The 19,745-nt window shown below is 40.7% G+C and overlaps 1 protein-coding gene across 9 annotated transcripts in view; it reads right to left on the bottom strand.

Annotated features, from left to right (window-relative positions):
* The window catches only part of POGZ (pogo transposable element derived with ZNF domain), a 55,486-nt gene that overhangs the window by 23,306 nt on the left and 12,435 nt on the right, over nucleotides 1–19,745 (bottom strand). For 3 of the 9 annotated variants that reach the window (XM_007977195.3, XM_007977197.3, XM_073008385.1), the window contains exons 2-7: nucleotides 15,873–15,997; nucleotides 14,719–14,877; nucleotides 5,657–5,832; nucleotides 4,590–4,698; nucleotides 3,097–3,387; nucleotides 2,797–3,015 (exon numbers count right to left, since the gene is read on the bottom strand). In XM_007977195.3, the coding sequence (XP_007975386.2) occupies nucleotides 2,797–3,015; nucleotides 3,097–3,387; nucleotides 4,590–4,698; nucleotides 5,657–5,832; nucleotides 14,719–14,877; nucleotides 15,873–15,996 (1,078 nt within the window). In that variant the 5' untranslated portion in view covers nucleotide 15,997. Of the gene's footprint in view, nucleotides 1–2,796; nucleotides 3,016–3,096; nucleotides 3,388–4,589; nucleotides 4,699–5,656; nucleotides 5,833–14,718; nucleotides 14,878–15,872; nucleotides 15,998–16,096; nucleotides 16,498–17,371; nucleotides 17,471–18,180; nucleotides 19,275–19,745 lie in introns of those variants that run through there. The other 6 variants (XM_073008386.1, XM_073008387.1, XM_007977196.3 and 3 more) reach the window with 6 other exon arrangements.

Here is a 19,745-nt window from a genome sequence, read left to right as displayed (position 1 = left end):
CCTCCCGAGTAGCTGGGATTACAGGCACGTGCCACCATGCTCGGCTAATTTTTGCGTTTTTTTTTTTTTTTTTTTTGAGAGGGAGTCTCACTCTGTCGCCCAGGCTGGAGTGCAGTGGCGCGATCTCGACTCACTGCAAGCTCTGCCTCCCGGGTTTACGCCATTCTCCTGCCTCAGCTTCCCGAGTAGCTGGGACTACAGGCGCCCGCCACCTCACCCGGCTAGTTTTTTTTCATATTTTTTAGTAGAGTCGGGGTTTCATCGTGTTAGCCAGGATGGTCTCGATCTCCTGACCTCGTGATCCGCCCGCCTCAGCCTCCCAAAGTGCTGGGATTACAGGCTTGAGCCACCGCGCCCGGCCTCAGAATTTCCTTTCTTAAGCCTGAACAATATACCATTGTATGTGAATACCACATTTTATTCATGCCTTTATCAGTTGATGGACCTCTGTGTTGCTTTCACCTTTCAGCTATTGTGAATAATGTTGCAATGAGCATAGGTGTACAAATACCTGTTCTAAACCCTGCTTTCAATTCTTTTGGGTATAGAACCAGAAGTGGAATTCCTGGAGCATACAATTCTATCATTTTTAACTTTTTGAGAAACCATCACACTGTTTCCAAAGTGGTTGTATCATTTTACATTTCCACCAACAGTGCGTAAGGGTTCTGCTTTCTCCACATCCTCAACAATATTTGTTATTTTCTGGTTCTTTGCTAATAGCCATCCTAATGGGGGTGAGACGGTACCTCATTGTGGTTTTGATTTGCATTTCCGTAATAACGCCGAGCACCTTTTCATGAGCTTATTTGCTATAACCTTCTTTGGAGAAAGCTCTGTTCAGTCCTTTGCCTACCTTTTTTTTTTCTTTTTTTTGAGATAGGGTCTTGCTCTGTCGCCCAGGCTGCAGTGCAGTGGCACGATCTCGCTCACCACAACCTCTGCCTTCCAGGTTCAAGCAATTCTCCCATTTCAGCCTCCTGAGTAGCTAGGAATACAGGCACACAACACCGTGCCTGGCTAATTTTTGTATTTTTAGTAGAGACAGGGTTTCACCATATTGGTCAGGCTGGTCTTGAACTCCTGACCTCGTGATCCACTTGCCTCGGCCTCTCAAAGTGCTGGGATTACAGGCATAAACCACTGCGCCCAGCCAATCCTTTGCCTATTTTGTTTGTTTGTTTTTTTGAGACGGAGTCTCGCTCTCACCCAGGCTGGAGTGCAGTGGCGCCATCTCGGCTCACTGCAAGCTCCACCTCCTGGGTTCACGGCATTCTCCTGCCTCAGCCTTCCCAGTAGCTGGGACCACAGGTGCCCGCCACCACGCCCGGCTATTTTTTTGTATTTTTAGTAGAGATGGGGTTTCACCGGGATGGTCTCGATCTCCTGACCTCGTGATCCGCCCACCTCGGCCTCCCAAAGTGCTGGGATTACAGGCGTGAGCCACGGCGCCCGGCCTCCTTTGCTTATTTTTAAAAAAGGTTGTTTGGGAGTTTTTTTTGATATTGAACTGTAGGAATTCTCTATATATTCTGGATGTTAACCACTTATTAGATATATAATTCGCAAATATTTTCTCCCATTCTGTGGCTTCCCTTTTCACTGCGTTGATAATGTCCTTTGATGCACAAAAGTTTTAAATTTTGATATAATTTAATTTACCCATTTTTTTCTTTTCTTGCCTATGCTTTTGGTGTCATATCCAAGAAATAGTAATCACTGTCAAATCCAGTATCATGAAGCTTTTTGTTCTATGATTTTTCTAAGAGTCTTATAGTTTTAGTTCATTTAGGTCTTTGATCCATTTTGAGTTAATTTTTGTATTAAGAGTAAGGTAAGGTTCAACTTCATTTTTTTGGACACGGATATCTAGTTTTCCCAACAACTTTTTTTTTAAAGGTTTTTACCTTTTTTTGAGACAGGGTCTCGTTCTGTTGCAGTGGCATGATCACGGCTCACTGCAGGCTCAACCCTCTGGGTTCAAGCCATCCTCTCACCTCAGACTCCTGAGTAGCGAGGACTGCAGACATACACCACCACACCTGGCTAATTTTTCTTTTTTTTTTTGTAGAGAAGGGATCTCACCATGTTGCCCAGGCTGGTCTCAAACTCCTAGGCTCAAGTGATCCTCCCGCCTTGGCCTCTCATAATGCTGGGATTAGATGTGAGCCACTGCATCTTGCGGTTTTTATTTTTAAAAGGTTGAAATAAAAGAATAAAATTTTTCGACACATGAAAATTTTATGAAACTTAAATTTCAGTCCATAAATAGTTTTTAGTGGAGCACAGCCATGCTCATTCGTTTATGTACCTGTGGCTGCTTCCACACCACAACAGCACAGCTAACAGCGGCAACAGAGGCTACATATCGTGCACAAAGCCTCCAAATTTACTACTAGACCCTTTACAGAAAACATTTGCCGACCCCTGCTCTAGACCATCGAAAACCCTCATGCTCATATTCTCAACCTGAAGATCTCTCTACCAAATCCCAACTTTAAAACCTTGTTTAGAAATCCATCTCTTCCATGAAGTTATCTTTCATTATCTCACCAATCTCTTGATCAATCAATTTCACTAATCTCCAAAGCACAATTACACATAGAATTTCTTAGAGCTGATTCAGTTACACTTTTTATAAGTGACTTTCTCCTTACTAAAGTTTCTGTAAGAGCAAACTACAGCAGCTATATTTTATTTTATTTCTGTATTTCTGAGTATAGAGCTCTGATACAACGAACACTTTATTAATGCTTTTGAATGACTGGCTGCTCAGGGTCTTTCAGGTTATTGTACCTTTCATTGACGACTCAGGTCCGCTGGTTCTTTGAGAGCCATGAGCAGAGCTGTTGTTGGACACCACCACTGGCCCAGCACTTTGGCCCAGGGAAGGGATTGTGTTAAGGGTATTCACCAATTTGGCCACTTCATTGCTATTTTCACCTGTAACGCCAGGTCGCTTCACAGTGACAAAGCTGGCAATGCTCACTGCAGGTGGAGAGGGGAAGGAGGGAGCTACGGTGACCAAGTGATAATCATCTGTTCTCCACCCACCATCCCATCCTAGCTCTGCCATCTCCTCTTCCCAAGCCTTACCTAGCTTGGGATTCGTGGTTTGGTTTGACTGGCCAGGAGACTGAACAGCTAGTTGCCCCAGTGAGGTTGGCTGTGTGGCAGTGGGAGTGGTGGAAGTGCTGGGAGTGGACTTGGTCTGCTGGGACTGGGACTGTGGGACGGTGCTTCGAATGGTAAGAGTGGCCGGGATGACGGTGGTGAAGGTGTTGGTGGTGGGCCTCACAGGCATTGTGGAGCCTGGCCTCACAGGGGTCATCTGGGAGAACACTTGTGGAACTCCAACTGTCGGCTTAACAAACTGGGTACCTGGGGCTTTGAAAGAGAGATAAAGTACCAGATCTTGGTCAGTGAGCTCACCTATAAAACATTCTCCCTGCCTTTACTGGAAAGATTACTTCCCCAAACTGATGGATGATCATCAGAAGTTTCCAAGAGTAGTATAGATTCTAAAGACTAAGAAAAGTCTTAGTCTAAAGACTAAGAAAGCACAAGGTGTCCATATTGACAAAATAAATTAGCCTGGGTAGCCTAAAAACATTTAGTTAAGACTCCCATCAACTCCTCCTGAAACACCTTACCACACTGCCTTTTTAATTCTAAGAATACAATTAGTAGCTCGACCTCGGTACTGGCAATATGGGTGTATATAGGCCAAATGGCAAACCTGGTCCTGAAAAAAGAAATCAGTCTTTCTCAGAGTACTAAAGGAGTCTTCCGTCCTTTCCTATCAACTCAGAAGACAGACTATGTCATTCTACTAGGATGTCCCAAAGGAGAATGTCTACTGGCTCAACTGTAGACGATTCCACTGAGAAAAATAAAGAAATACCAGGGTAAGCTGGTCAGACTGAGGGCTAAAAACCCCTGTGGGCTATGAGAACAAAAAACAAAACCTTAGGGAGATAAGCTACAGAGGTACCGTTACAAATAGCTAAATTAAGATATTCTGTTTTGGTCTGAATTGTAGTAAACTTATACATGCTAAATAGAGCAATGGAAAATTCTAAGATTTTTAAAAATTATCCTTCTCAGAATCTTAAAAAACAAAAAAACTATCTAGCAGAATCTTAAAAAAAACACAAAAAAACTATCTAGTCATTGACAGTATTTATCCATAAAGGGAATGGTCATTTGTTTATATCTAAAATCCATGCTATAAAATTAAAACAAAGTTTATAATCCCACCGTGCAAATGAGGAGATGTGTAAGGAATGAATTTGTGAGTTTGCATTAATAACATTTCTCCAGGATAACAAACTTAATAGCTGACTAAATACCAGTTACAGAATAATGACTATAAACTCTGTTTTACTACTTCATGAAGGGTGGTGAAAAGCTAAACAGAAATAAAACCACCACCCTGGCCAAACAGATTTTTAAAAATTGGGCTTAAATCATTAAGATTTTTATATTTTCTTTAAATATACTTACTAAATGACTTAGGATATGTAGAACAACAAAAACAAATCTTCTGGATGCCGGTTTACTCCAAATGGATAGACATTTTTCCTTACCTGGAACTAGTGTAATTGGTCTAACCGTTTGGCCTTGCTGTACATTCAGCACAATCCCAACCTGATTCATTGCATTTTGTACAGGCCGGACATTCCTTACAGGAAATCCCTGTATTAAAAAGCAAAATGAGCTTTAACATGGAGACCAACTAACACTAACAAACATTGCAGTATGACCTATATCCAAAAAAATTCCCATACTCTTACTTAATGGTTCTCTCTCTAGAATTACAGCTTTTAAACGACTGAGATGGAGAAGTTTAGGAAATTCTGGCAAACTTTTGAGTAACAAAATATCAAAACTAGAGAACAAGCTTTGGTACACACAAGCAAAAATGAAAACCTATTCCCTGACTTAAGAGAGCATCGGTTTAAAAAACCTCATCAACACATTGGCTCCCTGAAGTGCTAAATGAAGAGAAGCAGGGGTGGGGGAGCGGGGGGAAGAGCAATGTTCACTGGAGTGATTCAATATACAAACAATCCTAAGAAATTGTTCCCAAAGTCTACTTCAAAGGCCACAAACCTCTGGCAAATTCATAAGAATTTACAACTCAGGAAGCCACAGGCAAAGAGAAGCATTTGCCTTTAGAATCAGGCTTTCAGAATTAGGCTTTCAACTTCAATTCAACACATTATATATCAAATAAGTCATCTTCCTTGTCTCCCAAAGGTCTCCATGAACTCCACCAATTACATATCTACATCTCCAAAAGTTAACTAACTCATCCCGTGGGAAGAGGAGCAGTCCAAGCAAAGGGTGAAAAGCCTCAAGAGCCAAGCATTAAGGCTTCCTAATCCAAGCTTTCCCACTAATTTCTGCCTAGATTTTAATCAAATCACTTAATAAACTTCTAAGGGGTTTAAAGAAGATATTACCCAGCCATGCTATCTAAGCTGGGCTTTCCACAGTCAATATCAAATTGCAGAACAGTAAATGAGAAAGCCAGGTCAAGAGACAAGACTTAGAACCACTTCTAATGATGCCAAAGACCCTAAGTCAGAGCTTTCAGAGGTTCACAGTCTTTCTCTCCTCTAGCAACCTTGGAATTCAGAGTCCTACTCACCTGTGTAGTGATAAATATTGGTTGTGAGGCCACAGGGGAACTAGTCACATGATTGGCATTCTGCATGACCTGAACAGGCCTCAATACTGGTTGAGTAACCATTGTGCCCAGACCTGGGGCTGGATTCTGGGTCAGGATGAGTGGCTGTCCACCTTGCTGGACCAAAGGATTGCCAGCTAAAGGGCAAAGGAAGAAAAAAAAAAAAAGGAATGTTAGAAACAATGTTAAACCCACTTTATTTTATTTTATCTGATTTACTTTATTTTATCTGATACAGGGTCTCACTCTGTCACCCAGGCTGGAGTGCAGTGGCACAGTCATGGCTCACTGCAGCCTCAACTTCCTGGGCTCAGGTGATTCTTCCACTTCAGCCTCCCAAGTACAAATCCATATTTTATTAGAAACAGAAATGGTGTCCTATATGCCAAAATATTCAAGACTGCCACTCATCTCAGGTTTAATGTGACCAAATTCACCAAAAAATTAAGCTTCACCCAAATCTACAACTAACAGAAAAACAGATGGGTAGGGGAGGTTCACTAACACTTTACCCATATGTCTTAACTGGGGATGAAAGACACATTAGAGTTCTATGTGGCTAGTACCCTGACTCTTATGATTTAAGTGACCACATATAATCTCCTCCACTAAATCAGCAGAATAAAATATGTTGTCTTTTTTCCATATTTTAACTAGGTAAAGCCTGTTTTATTAGAATATAATTTGTTAGCTAATCCCCCTTAATTTTTTAAAAATATTCATCAACAAACATTAATTCAGCAAGTACACAGAATCTAAAGAATGGTTTCTCCTCCTAGTGAGTTAAATCTGAGAAATGCAAGATTCTTTAAGCAACCACTGGGAACCCAGAGACTGACAGGCTACCTACTGTAGCCTTTCTCTTTATGTCATCAGGGCTGATAAACAGAAGACCTGGACAAAACCTAACCCACACCAAGTAAAAATGACATGATTTCAGAAGATAATGATTCATTCATGAATTAATATTAATAAACTGGGCTATTTATTATTGAAATATCTTAAATTCCTTTCATTTGTGAGACAATTTTATAAATATTTTTAAGTCCCTTATTGCATGACATTTGGTGAAAAAGCCAATACTAAGTTTCCTGATTTACAAAGAATACTCAAAACCAGATAGAAAATTTCAGAGCACCAATATACCTAAGCTAAAGAGTCAAGCAGGCCAGGCATGGTGGCTCACGCCTGTAATCTCAGCACTTTGGGAGGCCAAGGCAGGCAATCACTTGAGGTCAGGAGCTCAAGACCAGCCTGGCCAACATGGCAAAACTCCGTCTCTACTAAAAATTAGCCAGACATGGTGGCGTATACCTGTAATTCCATCTACTTGGGAAGCTGAGGCAGGAGAATTGCTTGAACCAGGGAGGTGGAGGTTGCAGTGAGCCAACATAGTGCCACTACACTCCAGCCTGGGCAACAGAGCAAGGCTCTGTTTCAAAACAACAACAACAACAAGAAGAAACAAAAAACCAAAGAGTCAAGCAAAATATGGCCTCAACTTTTTACCCAAAATCACCAGAATGGGATGGGCCCCTCTGAAACGTATGTTCTACCTGGCAGGTTATATCACCACAGTTAACTACAAAGCCAGACCACCAAAGGAATAGGCATGTAGGTGGCTACTAATGGGCCAACAGTGGCTTATCTCATACTCTCTCAGAAACGGAGAGCTCATCAGTAGACTAGACCCTCAGTTACTGAGCCAGAAGACTAGTGATTGTAGAGGCAGATAGATAAATAAAACAGAAAATTCCAGCAAGTTCTATCCATGTTAAACTATACTGGCAAGTTATCGATGGTGGGTTTTTTAATTTTTTAAATGTTTTATTATGGAGAAGTCAAAACATACATAAAAAGAGAACACTACAGTGAACCCCGACGTAACCACCACCCTGCTTCAATAATTATCAATGTATGGCAAGTCTTATTTCTTCTATACCTTCTACATACTTAATAGTTCCCATATCACTTTAAAACAAGTTCTAGATCATATCATCTATAAGTATTTCAGAATGTACCTCCTACATAAGAACTTCAAAAAAAGATAAAAGAATCATACCAACATAACTCCTGAACACTATAATAATTATTCAATATCAAATACCCAGTCAAAATTCAAATTTACTTGTTTGTATTTTTTAAAGAATTTGTCTGAATCCAGTTACAAAATGTTTGCAAAGTGCAATTGATGAACATAAGTCAAGTCTTTTAACCTATAGGTTCCCCAACCATCTCTTTCTATCCTTTTGAAATTTATGGTTGAAAAATACTGACTAAGCAAAAGTCTATATTTTCTAGTCATTATTTAACTGCTAGGACAAAAGAAAATAAATTATCTCTTATTTATCCTAATTCTAAAAATTCTTAAGGTAATTACTAGCTGAACATCCCAATTAAATACAAGAAGGGAAAGATGGAGGCTTTTTTCATTTCTGTGAAATCAATCAGCATTAGCAAGTCTCTTAAAGACAGACGAGGTTTCTACGAAACCTGTAAATACCATTATAAAGAATTTTAACAGCATTTTCTGCAAATATTTTCTCTTATATCAGAGTCAAGTTTAAATTTTGGTGGATTGTTAGAATTTTTCCAAAAAGGCCGGGCAAGGTGGCTCACGCCTGTAATCCCAGCTCTTTGGGAGGATGAGGTGGGTGGATCACCTGAGGTCAGGAGTTTGAGACCAGCCTGAACAACATGGAGAAACCCTGTCTCTACTAAAAATAACAAAATTAGCCAGGAGTAGTGGCACATGCCTGTAATCCCAGCTACTCAGGAGGCTGAGGCAGGAGAATTGCTTGAACCTAGGAGGCAGAGGTTGCGTTGAGCCGAGATTGCGCCACTGCACTCCAGTCTGAGCAATAAGAGTGAAACTCCATCTCAAAAAAAAAAAAAGAAAGAAAAAAAAAGAAATTTTCCAAAAATATGGTACAATGAAAAAGTGGTTTTCTAAGGCCAGATTAGATTCACAATACAATAGAAAGCAAAAGCCAGTCTATGGAAAGTCACACTGGGTAAATTATACTTATTTAGAAGCATTTTAATGATTTCTGCAATCTTATTAAATCTTTGCTCAAAGGAATTCTGCCAATTCAAGTGTCTTACAAGGTTCTATTTCCAGAGGATGAAACAGGCTACCAGAATTCTGGTGCTTTTAAAAAAAAAAAAAAAAAAAAAAAAAGCCTTTAAAAGGATTATCCAGCCTAGAGCAGTGGTAAGCACCTGTAGTCCAGCTATTCGAGAGACTGAAGCAGGTGGAACACTTGAGCCCAGGAGTTTTGAGTCTGGCCTGGACAACACAGTGAGACTCCCATCTCAAAAACAAAACAAGGCCAGGCGTGGTGGCTCACACCTACAATGTCAGCACTTCGGGAGGCCAAGGCAGGCGGATCACTTGAGGTCAAGAGTTTGAGACCAGCCTGGCCATCATGGTGAAACCCCATCTCTACTAAAAATACAAAAGTTAGTTGGGCATGGTGGCACATGCCTGTAATCCCAGCTACTTGAGTGACTGAGGCACGGCAATTGCTTGAACCCAGGCGGTGGAGGCTTCAGTGAGCCAAGATTGTGCCATTGCACTCCAATCTGGGCAACAGTGTGAGTCTCAGTCTCAAAAATAAAAAATGAAAAATAGCCAGGCGTGGTGGTGTGCACCTGTAGTTCCAGCTACTTGGGGGGCCGAGGTGGGAGGATCGTTTGAGCCTGGGAGTTGGAGGGTGCAATGAGTCAGCCATGTTCGTGCCACTACTGTACTCCAGCCTGGGTGACAAAGTGAGACCCTATCTCGAACAAAACAAAGAAAACCTAACAAACAAATGAAACAAAACAATCCACCTCACTGACAATGAATTCCAAGAGTTTTCTTCTGTACTTCAGACGTCATATGGTATCAAGCACATTATTTTTTGAGATGGAGTCTCACTCTGTCACCAGGCTGGAGTGCAGTGGCGCGATCTCGGCTCACTGTAAGCTCCACCTCCCGGGTTCAAACGATTACCCTGCCTCAGCCTCCCGAGTAGCTGGGGCTACAGGCCGAGCTAATTTTTTGTATTTTAGTAGAGATGGGGTTTCACCATGTTGGCCAGGATGGTCTCAATCTCCTGACCTTGTGATCTGCCTGCCTTGCACATTATTAGTTAAAAAAAAAAAAAAAAATTCAAAGAATTATGCAACTAACTTTCTCTAAGTTTGCTCTCTCTTGATTTTTTTCCTTCATTTTTTTTTTTTTTCTTCACAAGGAGTTTTGCTCTGTCACCCAGGCTGAAATGGTGCAATCTCAGCTCCCTGCAACCTCTGCCTCCCAGGTTCAAAAAATTCTCCTGCCTCAGCTTCCCTAATAGCTGGGATTGCAGGCATGTGCCACCACACCTGGCTAATTTTGTATGTCTAGCTTCTTTCTCAGCATTATGTTTTCAAGGTTCATCTATGTTATAGAATGTATCAATATTTCATTCCTTTTTATGGGCCAATAATATTCCATTGTGTACATATACATTTTGTTTATCCATTAATTGATGGACACAGGTTGTTTTTACTTTTAGCTATAACAAATGATACTGCTATGAATATTAGTACACAAGTTTTTATGTGAACATACATTTTCCATTCTCTTGGGTATACAGCTAGGAGTAGAACTGCTGGGTCATATGGTAACTCTATGTGTAACTTTTCGAGGGCCAAGTGAGGTGGCTCATATCTGTAATCTTAGCACTTTGGGAGGCCAAGACAGGCAGATTACTTGAGGTCAGGAGTTTGAGACCAGCCTAGCCAACATGGTGACATACTGTCTCTGCTAAAAATACAGAAGTTAGCCGGGTGTGGTGGCAGGCACCTGTAGTCCCAGCTACTCTGGATACTGAGGCATGAGAATTGTTTCAACTTGGGAGGCAGAGGCTGCAGTGAGCTGAGATCGCGCCACTGTACTCCAGCCTGGGTAACAAAGCAGGCTGGTGTGCAGACTTCGTCTCAAAAAAAAAAAAGTAATACATGCCACAAACACCTTCCAGTTTGTGGTTTGTCTTCTCAGGGTTTTTTTTTGTTTTTTTTTTTTTTAAATCACATCTTTAATGTAGTTCTATTTATCAATTTTACCCTTTATGGTTAGCTCTGTTTTTGTATTTGGTTTAAGAAATTTTTCTCTCTTCTGAGATCACGCATTTTTTTTTTTTAATTTTAAATTTCTAAACTTTCTAAAGCACACTAAGTGAAACAATACTGAATTGTTTAAAAGTTATTCTCATTTGCTGGCTGGGAGCAGTGTCTCACGCCTGTAATTCCAAAACTTTGGGAAGCCATGGTGGGTGGATCACTTGAGGTCAGGAAATTAGAGACAAGCCTAGCCAACATAGTGAAACCCCGTCTCTACTAAAAATACAGAAATTAGCCGAGCATGGTGGCGCATGCCTATAATCCCAGCTACGAGGGTGGGTGAGGCATGAGAATCGCTTGAACCTGGGAGATGGCGGTTGCAGTGAGTCGAGATTGCGCCACTGTACTCCAGCCTGGGTGATGGAGTGAGACTCTGTCTCAAAAAAACAAATGTTATTCTTATTTGCTATGTTACTAATGTAGTAAGCAGATAATACACCAATACAATTAAACTGAAGGTTTAAAGGGAAACTGGGTTGTAAGAGGCAATATTTCTCATTCGCTTTATTCTGAAGCCATATCCTTAAAGTTGGACTAGCATTTCAAGAGTTCCTAGGCTGGGCGCAGTGGCTCACGCCTGTAATCCCAGCACTTTGGAAGGCCGAGGTGGGCAAATTACCTGAGGTCAGGAGTTCGAGACCAGCCTGGTCAACACTGTGAAACCCCATCTCTACTAAAAACACAAAAAACTTAGCTAGGCATGGTGGTGCATGCCTGTAATCACAGCTACTCAGGAGGCTGAGGCAAGAGAATTACTTGAACCCAGGAAGTGGAGGTTGCAGTGGGCCGAGATCACGCCACTGTACTCCAGCCTGAGTGACAAAGGGAGACTCCGTCTCAAGAAAACAAAAAAACAAGAGTATCTGATGAAAAAAGTTACAGAACTGTATGTATTTTTTATATAGATATATAAAGTGAGATAAATTAGACAACTGCAATTAATTTAGGCTTATCTATGGATGAATTTTTTTTGGAATATACAAGACTGTGGTTACCAGTCTATACCCACTGTCTTCTTTTTTTCATGAACACGGGTTATGGGTTAACATTTTAATATAAACATTAGAGGCTTCTGAAGTAAATAAAGTCAACTTATATTTTTTAGAAAAAATTAGTACACTGGCCATAGGCAGGCTCAAGAATCAAGGGTACATTCAAGGAGTCAAGGAGACCAAGTCATCTCAGCATGTCATACGATGCTCAGCTGGCCTGGCACGGTGGCTCACTCACACCTGTAATCCCAGCACTTTGGGAGGCCGAGGAGGGAGGACCGCTTGAGCTTGGGAGTTTGAGACCAGCTCAGGCAACATGGTGAAACCCTGTCTCTACAAAAATTATAAAAGTTAGCCAGGCATGGTGGCGTGTGCCTGTAGTCCTAGCTACTTGCAGGGCTGAGGTGGGAGGACTGCTGAGCCAGGGAGGCTGAGGCTGCAGTGAGCTGTGTTCACGCCACTGCACTCCAGCCTGGGTGACAAAGCAAGATTCCGTTTCGGGGTGGGGGGAAAAAAAGAAAAAGATACACAGCCATCTCAGCATGGGCCTTGGAACCCTGGGATCAAAGAAAAGGTTAGGTAAGCTGGTTGCTAACAGAACTTTAACAGTTTAAGAGACACACAGGACTAGTCCTGTGGTAGTGGGTTATCAGAACTTATAAACATTAGTGTCACTAAAGCTGGCATACAACTCCCCCACTGCTAAATTTGACTGGCTTAAAAAAAAAAAAGAAATACACAGGAAAGCAATATAATACAGTAGAAATCCCGAAAGCTTTGAAGTCCAGAGAATTCAAATCCAGTTTAGTTACTTAGCAACCATTAATTCTTATAACTAAAGCAAATTATTTAGATGCTCTAGGCCTCAGTTTCCACATCTATAAAATAATAGAAATCTTTACATAAATGGTTCCCCATCTTTATATACACAACGGTCCCCATTTACAAGGTTTTTAGAAGTCTAAAGATTTCCCATAAAATAATCATATTTTCAGTACCTAAATACTGAAAGTCTTTGGAAATCATGGAGGTTTTAAAGTTTGATAATACCTAAAGTTGGTAACAACATGGGGAAAGAGCTATTGGTGGGCACTTATTTAGAGCAACCTATTAGGGTAACTTGACAATATCTATCAAATTATAAACACCTGATCCAGCAAATCTCACCTCTAAGACTTTACATCGCAGATATGTTTTACACAGTGGGCAAAGACACATGCCTGAGAACGTTCACCACAGCATCATTTGTAATCACAAAGGATGGCGACCCTAACAAATGTTCCACAATAGGGGAATGCATATATAAATGGTTATATCCCCAAATTAAAAACCATACACTCTTGTAACAGCAATATAAACTGATAAAACATTTCTAGATGGCCAAACCAGGAATAATACTGATCACAATTCTTAAAAACTGTGATGACCTTTGAGCCAACAGTTTGTTTCAGAAATATATTCGCAGAACTAATCAACGATGAGAGAAAAGATGCAGAGATAGGAAAGTTCACTGAAGCTCCTTAAAATGGCAATATACCCTCTTACAACCCATTGTTAATAAGTTAATCAAATAATGGGAAATACAGTCATCAAAAATGTTATAGATGACTATTTATTAAAATAAGATACTATTAAGGGGAAAAGGCAGGCAGAGTAATGTACAACTTGTATAATCTTTTTTTGTAAAAAGAAAATCACATATAACATACAGATGTATATAAAAATAAATATTGTACAGAATAAAAGTAACCACCAGTTATCTCCAGGTGGTGGGATTATGGTTAAACATTTTTTTTCTTCCTTTTGAATTTTTTTTTACTTTATAGTTTTTCTACAAAGCATATATTATTTCTGTAGTACTAAAGCTGTTTCGGTTTTATTTTATTTATTTATTTATTTTTTTTTTTTGAGAGGGAGTCTCGCGCTGTCGCCCAGACTGGAGTGCAGTGGCCGGATCTCAGCTCACTGCAAGCTCCGCCTCCGGGGTTTGCGCCATTCTCCTGCCTCAGCCTCCCAAGTAGCTGGGACCACAGGCGCCGCCACCTCGCCCGGCTAGTTTTTTGTATTTTTTAGTAGAGACGGGGTTTCACTGTGTTAGCCAGGATGGTCTCGATCTCCTGACCTCGTGATCCGCCCGTCTCGGCCTCCCAAAGTGCTGGGATTACAGGCTTGAGCCACCGCGCCCGGCCTGCTGTTTCGGTTTTAAAGGAAATAAAATAATTAAAAAATAAAGTCCTTTGCAGCAACGCAATGACTCTATGAAAGTGCCTACTTCAGTTATGAATCTTGAGATATAACTGGTCAACTCATCTTCAGAGTGTAGAAACAGGCATCAGAAATTAAATAGAAACGAGTACTATATAGCCTTTCTAGTAAAAAAACAAAAACTAAACACTAAAAACGCTAGTCTTTCACCATTTCTTTCATGCAGACAACAACCCTATCCTATCTTCCACACTCAGGAACCAATAAGCAAATCAATCTGCCAGAGAAAATACAGAACTGCCCTGGGAAAATTCTTACCAAACTAATGGAATTTTTGTAATTAAAGAAACAAAAACAACCAACCAACCAAACAAAAAAAGCCCCAGATCTCTTTAACAGTTAGGAATTTTGGGTTGACATTTTCTCTCCTAGAAATTATCAGTAGCAAGAATCTACTGCTCTCTCACTTGAAACACCAGTATCGAGTCAGCACTAACTTAGAAGGAATAGCACCATCTACAGAAATCACTTCCATATCAGAGAATCATTACTAAATTCATTTTCCAACTAGTAGAACCACATCTGTACCTAACTAAACAGGTATGGCTGCCCCTGAGACCTTTTTTATTCTTTCACCCCTCTAGCCCAGGATTATTATTTCCCAATAATCCCACTTACCATTGTTGTTGGCAATTAGTGTGACAAGAGTCTTCTTTGTACTGTCGCTGTTCTGTGCCCCGCTGCTACTAACGGTGGTGGATGTAGAGAGGTGCCCAGCAACAGAAGCATGGGCAGCGATGGGCACTGGAGCCGAGACTGGCTGCTGGCTCACAGAAACTGTGGGGAAGGGGAGGCACAGTCACTTGGAGACAGGGACAGATGACACTAAAGGATACTGCTCTAATCTTCCCTTTCCATCTTCTTGTGGATCTCTATAGCCAAAAAGTTTCCTGTTTCATAAATCCAACTGTTCATGTGATTTCTCCTCCTACTTAACCCTTAGTCCACCATTTAAACACAATCCCTTCTTCTTTGTCTCACATCTCCTGGTTAATTAAGTTACATCACTGAGCCCACTGAACTGGGATTTTAATACTTTGCTTACATAACACTAGCAAACCTCTACGACTCAAAGGTTTATTATTACCACTAGTGGTATTCATAACCATGCACATTAAGCCATCCAAAAAGACCTTGAACTGTGCCCTATTTCAGCCTAAACCAATGCCATCTTCAGGTCTCAAGACAGGAAAGATAAAAATAAAGAGCAACTGGTACAATTTAGGGGAGCAAAAGAACTACCACCCATTTTCTGAATTCAGGGCAATCTAGAATTTGACTCAGCAGTATCACCTTTATGAAAGAAAAGCTAACAAGCCTAAATTTGTAAACTGTCCATGAAGGCAGACACAAGGCAATTTCTACTCTGCTCACAAAGGAAACCAAGTACAAGTAAAACAAAACAAAACAAAAAAGACTATGGGAACCTATTTTTGACTGGGTACATAAATGAGCACTGATACACACACACCACCACTTTGAATTCTTGTTCATATATCTTTTAGTAAGAAGACTGCTAGATATTTGATAAACACTGGTTAATCCAACCTTCCAATGTTTTCAATGAAATAAATATATAATTTCTAGCTATATGGATGAGGAAACTGAGGTTTTCACAGACTACAGCATGGGAAAAAAGGTAGCACCAGTGAGTGCCACAATGAGGTCTCCCTGGATTCTTAAAAGTCCTTTTTCATCTCACACTTTGTTAACCAAAATATCATTCAATTTAATTAATTTAAATCATCTAAGATCAGAAGAGCTTTTGTTACCTGTGGTAGTTTTATCCACTGAATTATAATCTTCAACTACAGAGTCCTCAATGACATCACTGATTTTCTGCCATGGCTCCAACTCCTCCTCCTCACATTCCATGAACAGGTCGGTGTCTGCCATGCTACAAGAAAAACATTCAAATAAGATATGGGCCTAAGAATAGGAGATACTGCTTTATACCAAATATGAAATCAGAACTTTGACTCCATTGGCAACCTACCTCCTTGGACTCCTTTATCATATGCTGCTCTAGCCTTTCTCCATTTCCAAGGGTTCAGAATTACAACTTTTATTCTTGAATATTAGAATCTATTGCACAGCAAATTATTTAATAATTAGGGCTACAGGCCAGGCATGGTGGCTCTGCCTGTAATCCCAGCACTTTGGGAAGCCGAGGCAGGTGGATCACCTGAGGCTGGGAGTTATAGAACCAGACTGGCCAACATGGCAAAACCCTGTCTCTACTCAAAATACAAAAATTAGCCAGGCGTGGCAGTGTGCGCCTGTAATTCCAGCTACTTGGGAGGCTGAGGCACGAGAATCGTTTGAATCCAGGAGGCGGACGTTGCAGGGAGTCGAGATCACAGCACTGCACTCCAGCCTGGGGGATGGAGTGAGACTCTATCTCAAAAAAAAAAAAAAAAAAATTAGGATTATAAAAGTTTAGGCCAGGCACAGTGGCTCATGCTTGTAATCCCAGCATCTTGGGAGGCTGAGGCGGGTGGATCATGGGGTCAGGAGTTCAAGACCAGCCTGGCCAAGATGGTGAAGCCCCATCTCGACTAAAAATATAAAAATTAGCCGGGCGTGCTGGCAGGCGCCTGTAATCCCAGCTACTTGGGAGGCTGAGGCAGGAGAACTGCTTGAACCCCGGGTGGCAGAGGTTGCAATGAGCCGAGATCGCACCACTGCACTCCAGCCTGGGCAACAGAGACTCCGTCTCAAAAACAACAACGACAACGACAAAAAGTTTAATGTGTAACACCCAGGGCCAGGGTCAGGATGAGGACAGTGAGGTGAGTCAAGCAAGTGCAGGATTGGATTCAGTCTTTATTTAAAATAGATATTTTGTTCAGTATGGACTGTTCTGCATTAACACTGATCTTTTAAAAATGATGCATTAAAATGCATTTATTATGATTACTGAACCTCTCTGTACTGCTTTAAATTTTGCACCTAAGATGAGAACCTCACTTGTCATACTCTAGTCCCAGTCCTACTACTACCTTGTACATCTAGTCTAGGAAATTCTGGAGGCTATTCCACTGTGATTTTGGAGTCAATCCTTAATTTGTAAACACTGCCTAAATTACATGTTCCTTTAAAAAATTGAAGTCTGAGCCGGGTGCAGTCGCTCAAGCCTGTAATTCCAGCACTTTGGGAGGCCGAGGTGGGCGGATCACCTGAGGTCCGGAGTTCGAGACCAGCCTGACCACCATGGAGAAACCCTGCCTCTACTAAAAACACAAAATTAGCCGGGAATGGTGGCACATGCCTGTAATCCCAGCTACTCAGGACGCTGAGGTTGGAGAATCGCTTGAACATGGGAAGTGGAGGTTGCAATGAGCCACAATTCATGCCACAGCACTCCAGCCTGGGCAACAAGAGCGAAACTCCGTCTCAAAAAAAATACAAATAAATAAATAAAGTCTGTATCTCTGCAATGCAAACAAAGAGTTATTGCTATTCGACCCCCCAGTAACAGTTTACTAAGGGTCAGTTTCCTTGTGTTGGAACGCGAATACTATTGCTCTTCAAAGTTCAAACACAGCCTTTACTGCAAAAGCTCTAAGTGTCCTTAGAGTCTTAGTAATTCTGCTGCTACATCCATAAGCGAAAACCAAAACCAACCAACCAACCTAACCATTCTGTTTACTGAATAGTTAGGGCCATACAACTTGACAGTAGCAGTTTGCAAAATGCCCAACAGATGGCATTGTTTCCCTTGAAAATTAAAAATATCTTGCAATGCCCCAGTGATTTAGCTATAGCCAGGGGGAGTTTGGGTTTTAATGAGTAAAGTGTTTAACTGGATTCTAACTGGTCTTTCATCTTCTATTTTAATTATTTCTCTCTTTCTAACCATGAAGCGGGTGAGGAAAGAAAAAGATGTAAGAGATCAACTTAAATTCTCTTATTTTCAGGCTTAATTATATGAAGACAATACTAGCCAGAAACTGAATTAAAAAGAAATCAAATCCATATCACAGGTATTCTTTGAGACAAAGACAACACATGCCTTTGTTTTCCAGTCCAATTCCACTACAAAATATATTTTAAACAATTTTTTCCTTAAATACTTACTTTTATTCCATTGTTCTTTGCTGTGTAACCTTCTGACTGCTTAGAGTCAACAGATAATTAATGCACAAATATCCAACACCCAGCAGAATGAATATAAACTGTGGATAATAACCTCTGCCGATGTTTTTCAAGGACCTACTTTTGTCCTGACCAGTTACAAGCAAACTCTCCACACATATGAAAAACTTTGCTTTGGAATATGAAGAGCTATCAGAATACAAATTGTGGTTTTCAATGTCACGCCTGTGGTTATTTTGGTAGCATATCCAAAAGGGTGTACTTTTATCTTAAGTATTCATAATACCTTAAGAGTTTCAGTTCTTTATTTTATAAAGCAATGAATTATAATAAGAATATTGAAATTTCTTCCATTTGACCTTGAGAGAAATGGAAAGAACTCCAGCTTGGGTAACATAGCAAGACTCCATCTCTACAAAAATTTTTAAAAAATTAGCCAGGTGTGCGGCACACACCAGTGGTCCCAGCTACTTGGGAGGACGAGGTAGGAGGATCGCTCGAGGCCAGGAGTTCGAGGTTACAGTGAGCTCAAGGTTACAGTAACTGCAGTGGTGCCATTGTACTCCAGCCTAGGCTGGAGAGCTGGAGAGCAATACCCCATCCCTACAAAATAAAAAAATGAAAAATAAATGGAATAACCAAAAAGGGTAGATCTGAAAAGATGGCAAAGAAAGATGTTTATGTCCTAACTACTTTTTAATCAAGTGAGAAAAATATCTCTTCTCCTTAGGTATGAGTACTGCCAAGATATCCAGTGTAAATTAAAAGACTCAAAATGAAAAGAAAATCCAGCTTGGCCAGACACGGTGGCTCACACATGTAAACTCAACAATTTGGGATGCCAAGAAGGGTGGATCATTTGATGTCAGGAGTTCCAGACCAGCCTGGCCAACATGGTGAACTGAAACCCCACCTCTACTAAAAATACAAAAAGTAGCCGGACATGGTGGCACATGCCTGTAATCCCAGCAACTGGGGAAGCTGAGGCAGAAGAATCGCTTCAACCCAGGAGGCAGAGGTTGCAGTGAGCCAAGATCGCGCCACTGCACTCCAGCCTGGGCAACAGAAGCCAGACTCCGTCTCAAAAAAAAAAAAAAAAAAAAAAGAAAAGAAAAAAAGGAAATCCAACTTATGGGGAAATATTTTTCATGTTTTTTTTTAACAACACAGAAGATGGAGTTAGTTAACAGGGTTTGTCAACTCAGAAAATATTAGGTCTGCTGACTGAACATATTTCACAAATGTACAAAGCATCTTTGAAGACACTGAAGCCAAGTTTTTCAAAACTGTCCTTGATTCTGACCTACACTCTGGTATCTCAGGATGTGATCAATTCCTTTCACTTTCAGCATCTATAACTCAGGGTCAAAAACATGATACAACAGAGACATAGCAACCTAATGTAAATACTTAGCAAACCAAAAATAGAAATCGCAAATTTAGATCCTTCTTCTAGTTTTCTAGTTATTAAAAGGAAACCTTTACTAACATAATAAAATGCAGTATTTAATATTTCTACCAAGATTCTCAGGGAACACCACCATTCT

The sequence above is a fragment of the Chlorocebus sabaeus genome, chromosome 20 (assembly GCF_047675955.1).
Source record: "Chlorocebus sabaeus isolate Y175 chromosome 20, mChlSab1.0.hap1, whole genome shotgun sequence".
Taxonomy (NCBI): Eukaryota; Metazoa; Chordata; class Mammalia; order Primates; family Cercopithecidae; genus Chlorocebus; species Chlorocebus sabaeus.
This window is presented reverse-complemented; position numbering and strand designations above follow the sequence as displayed.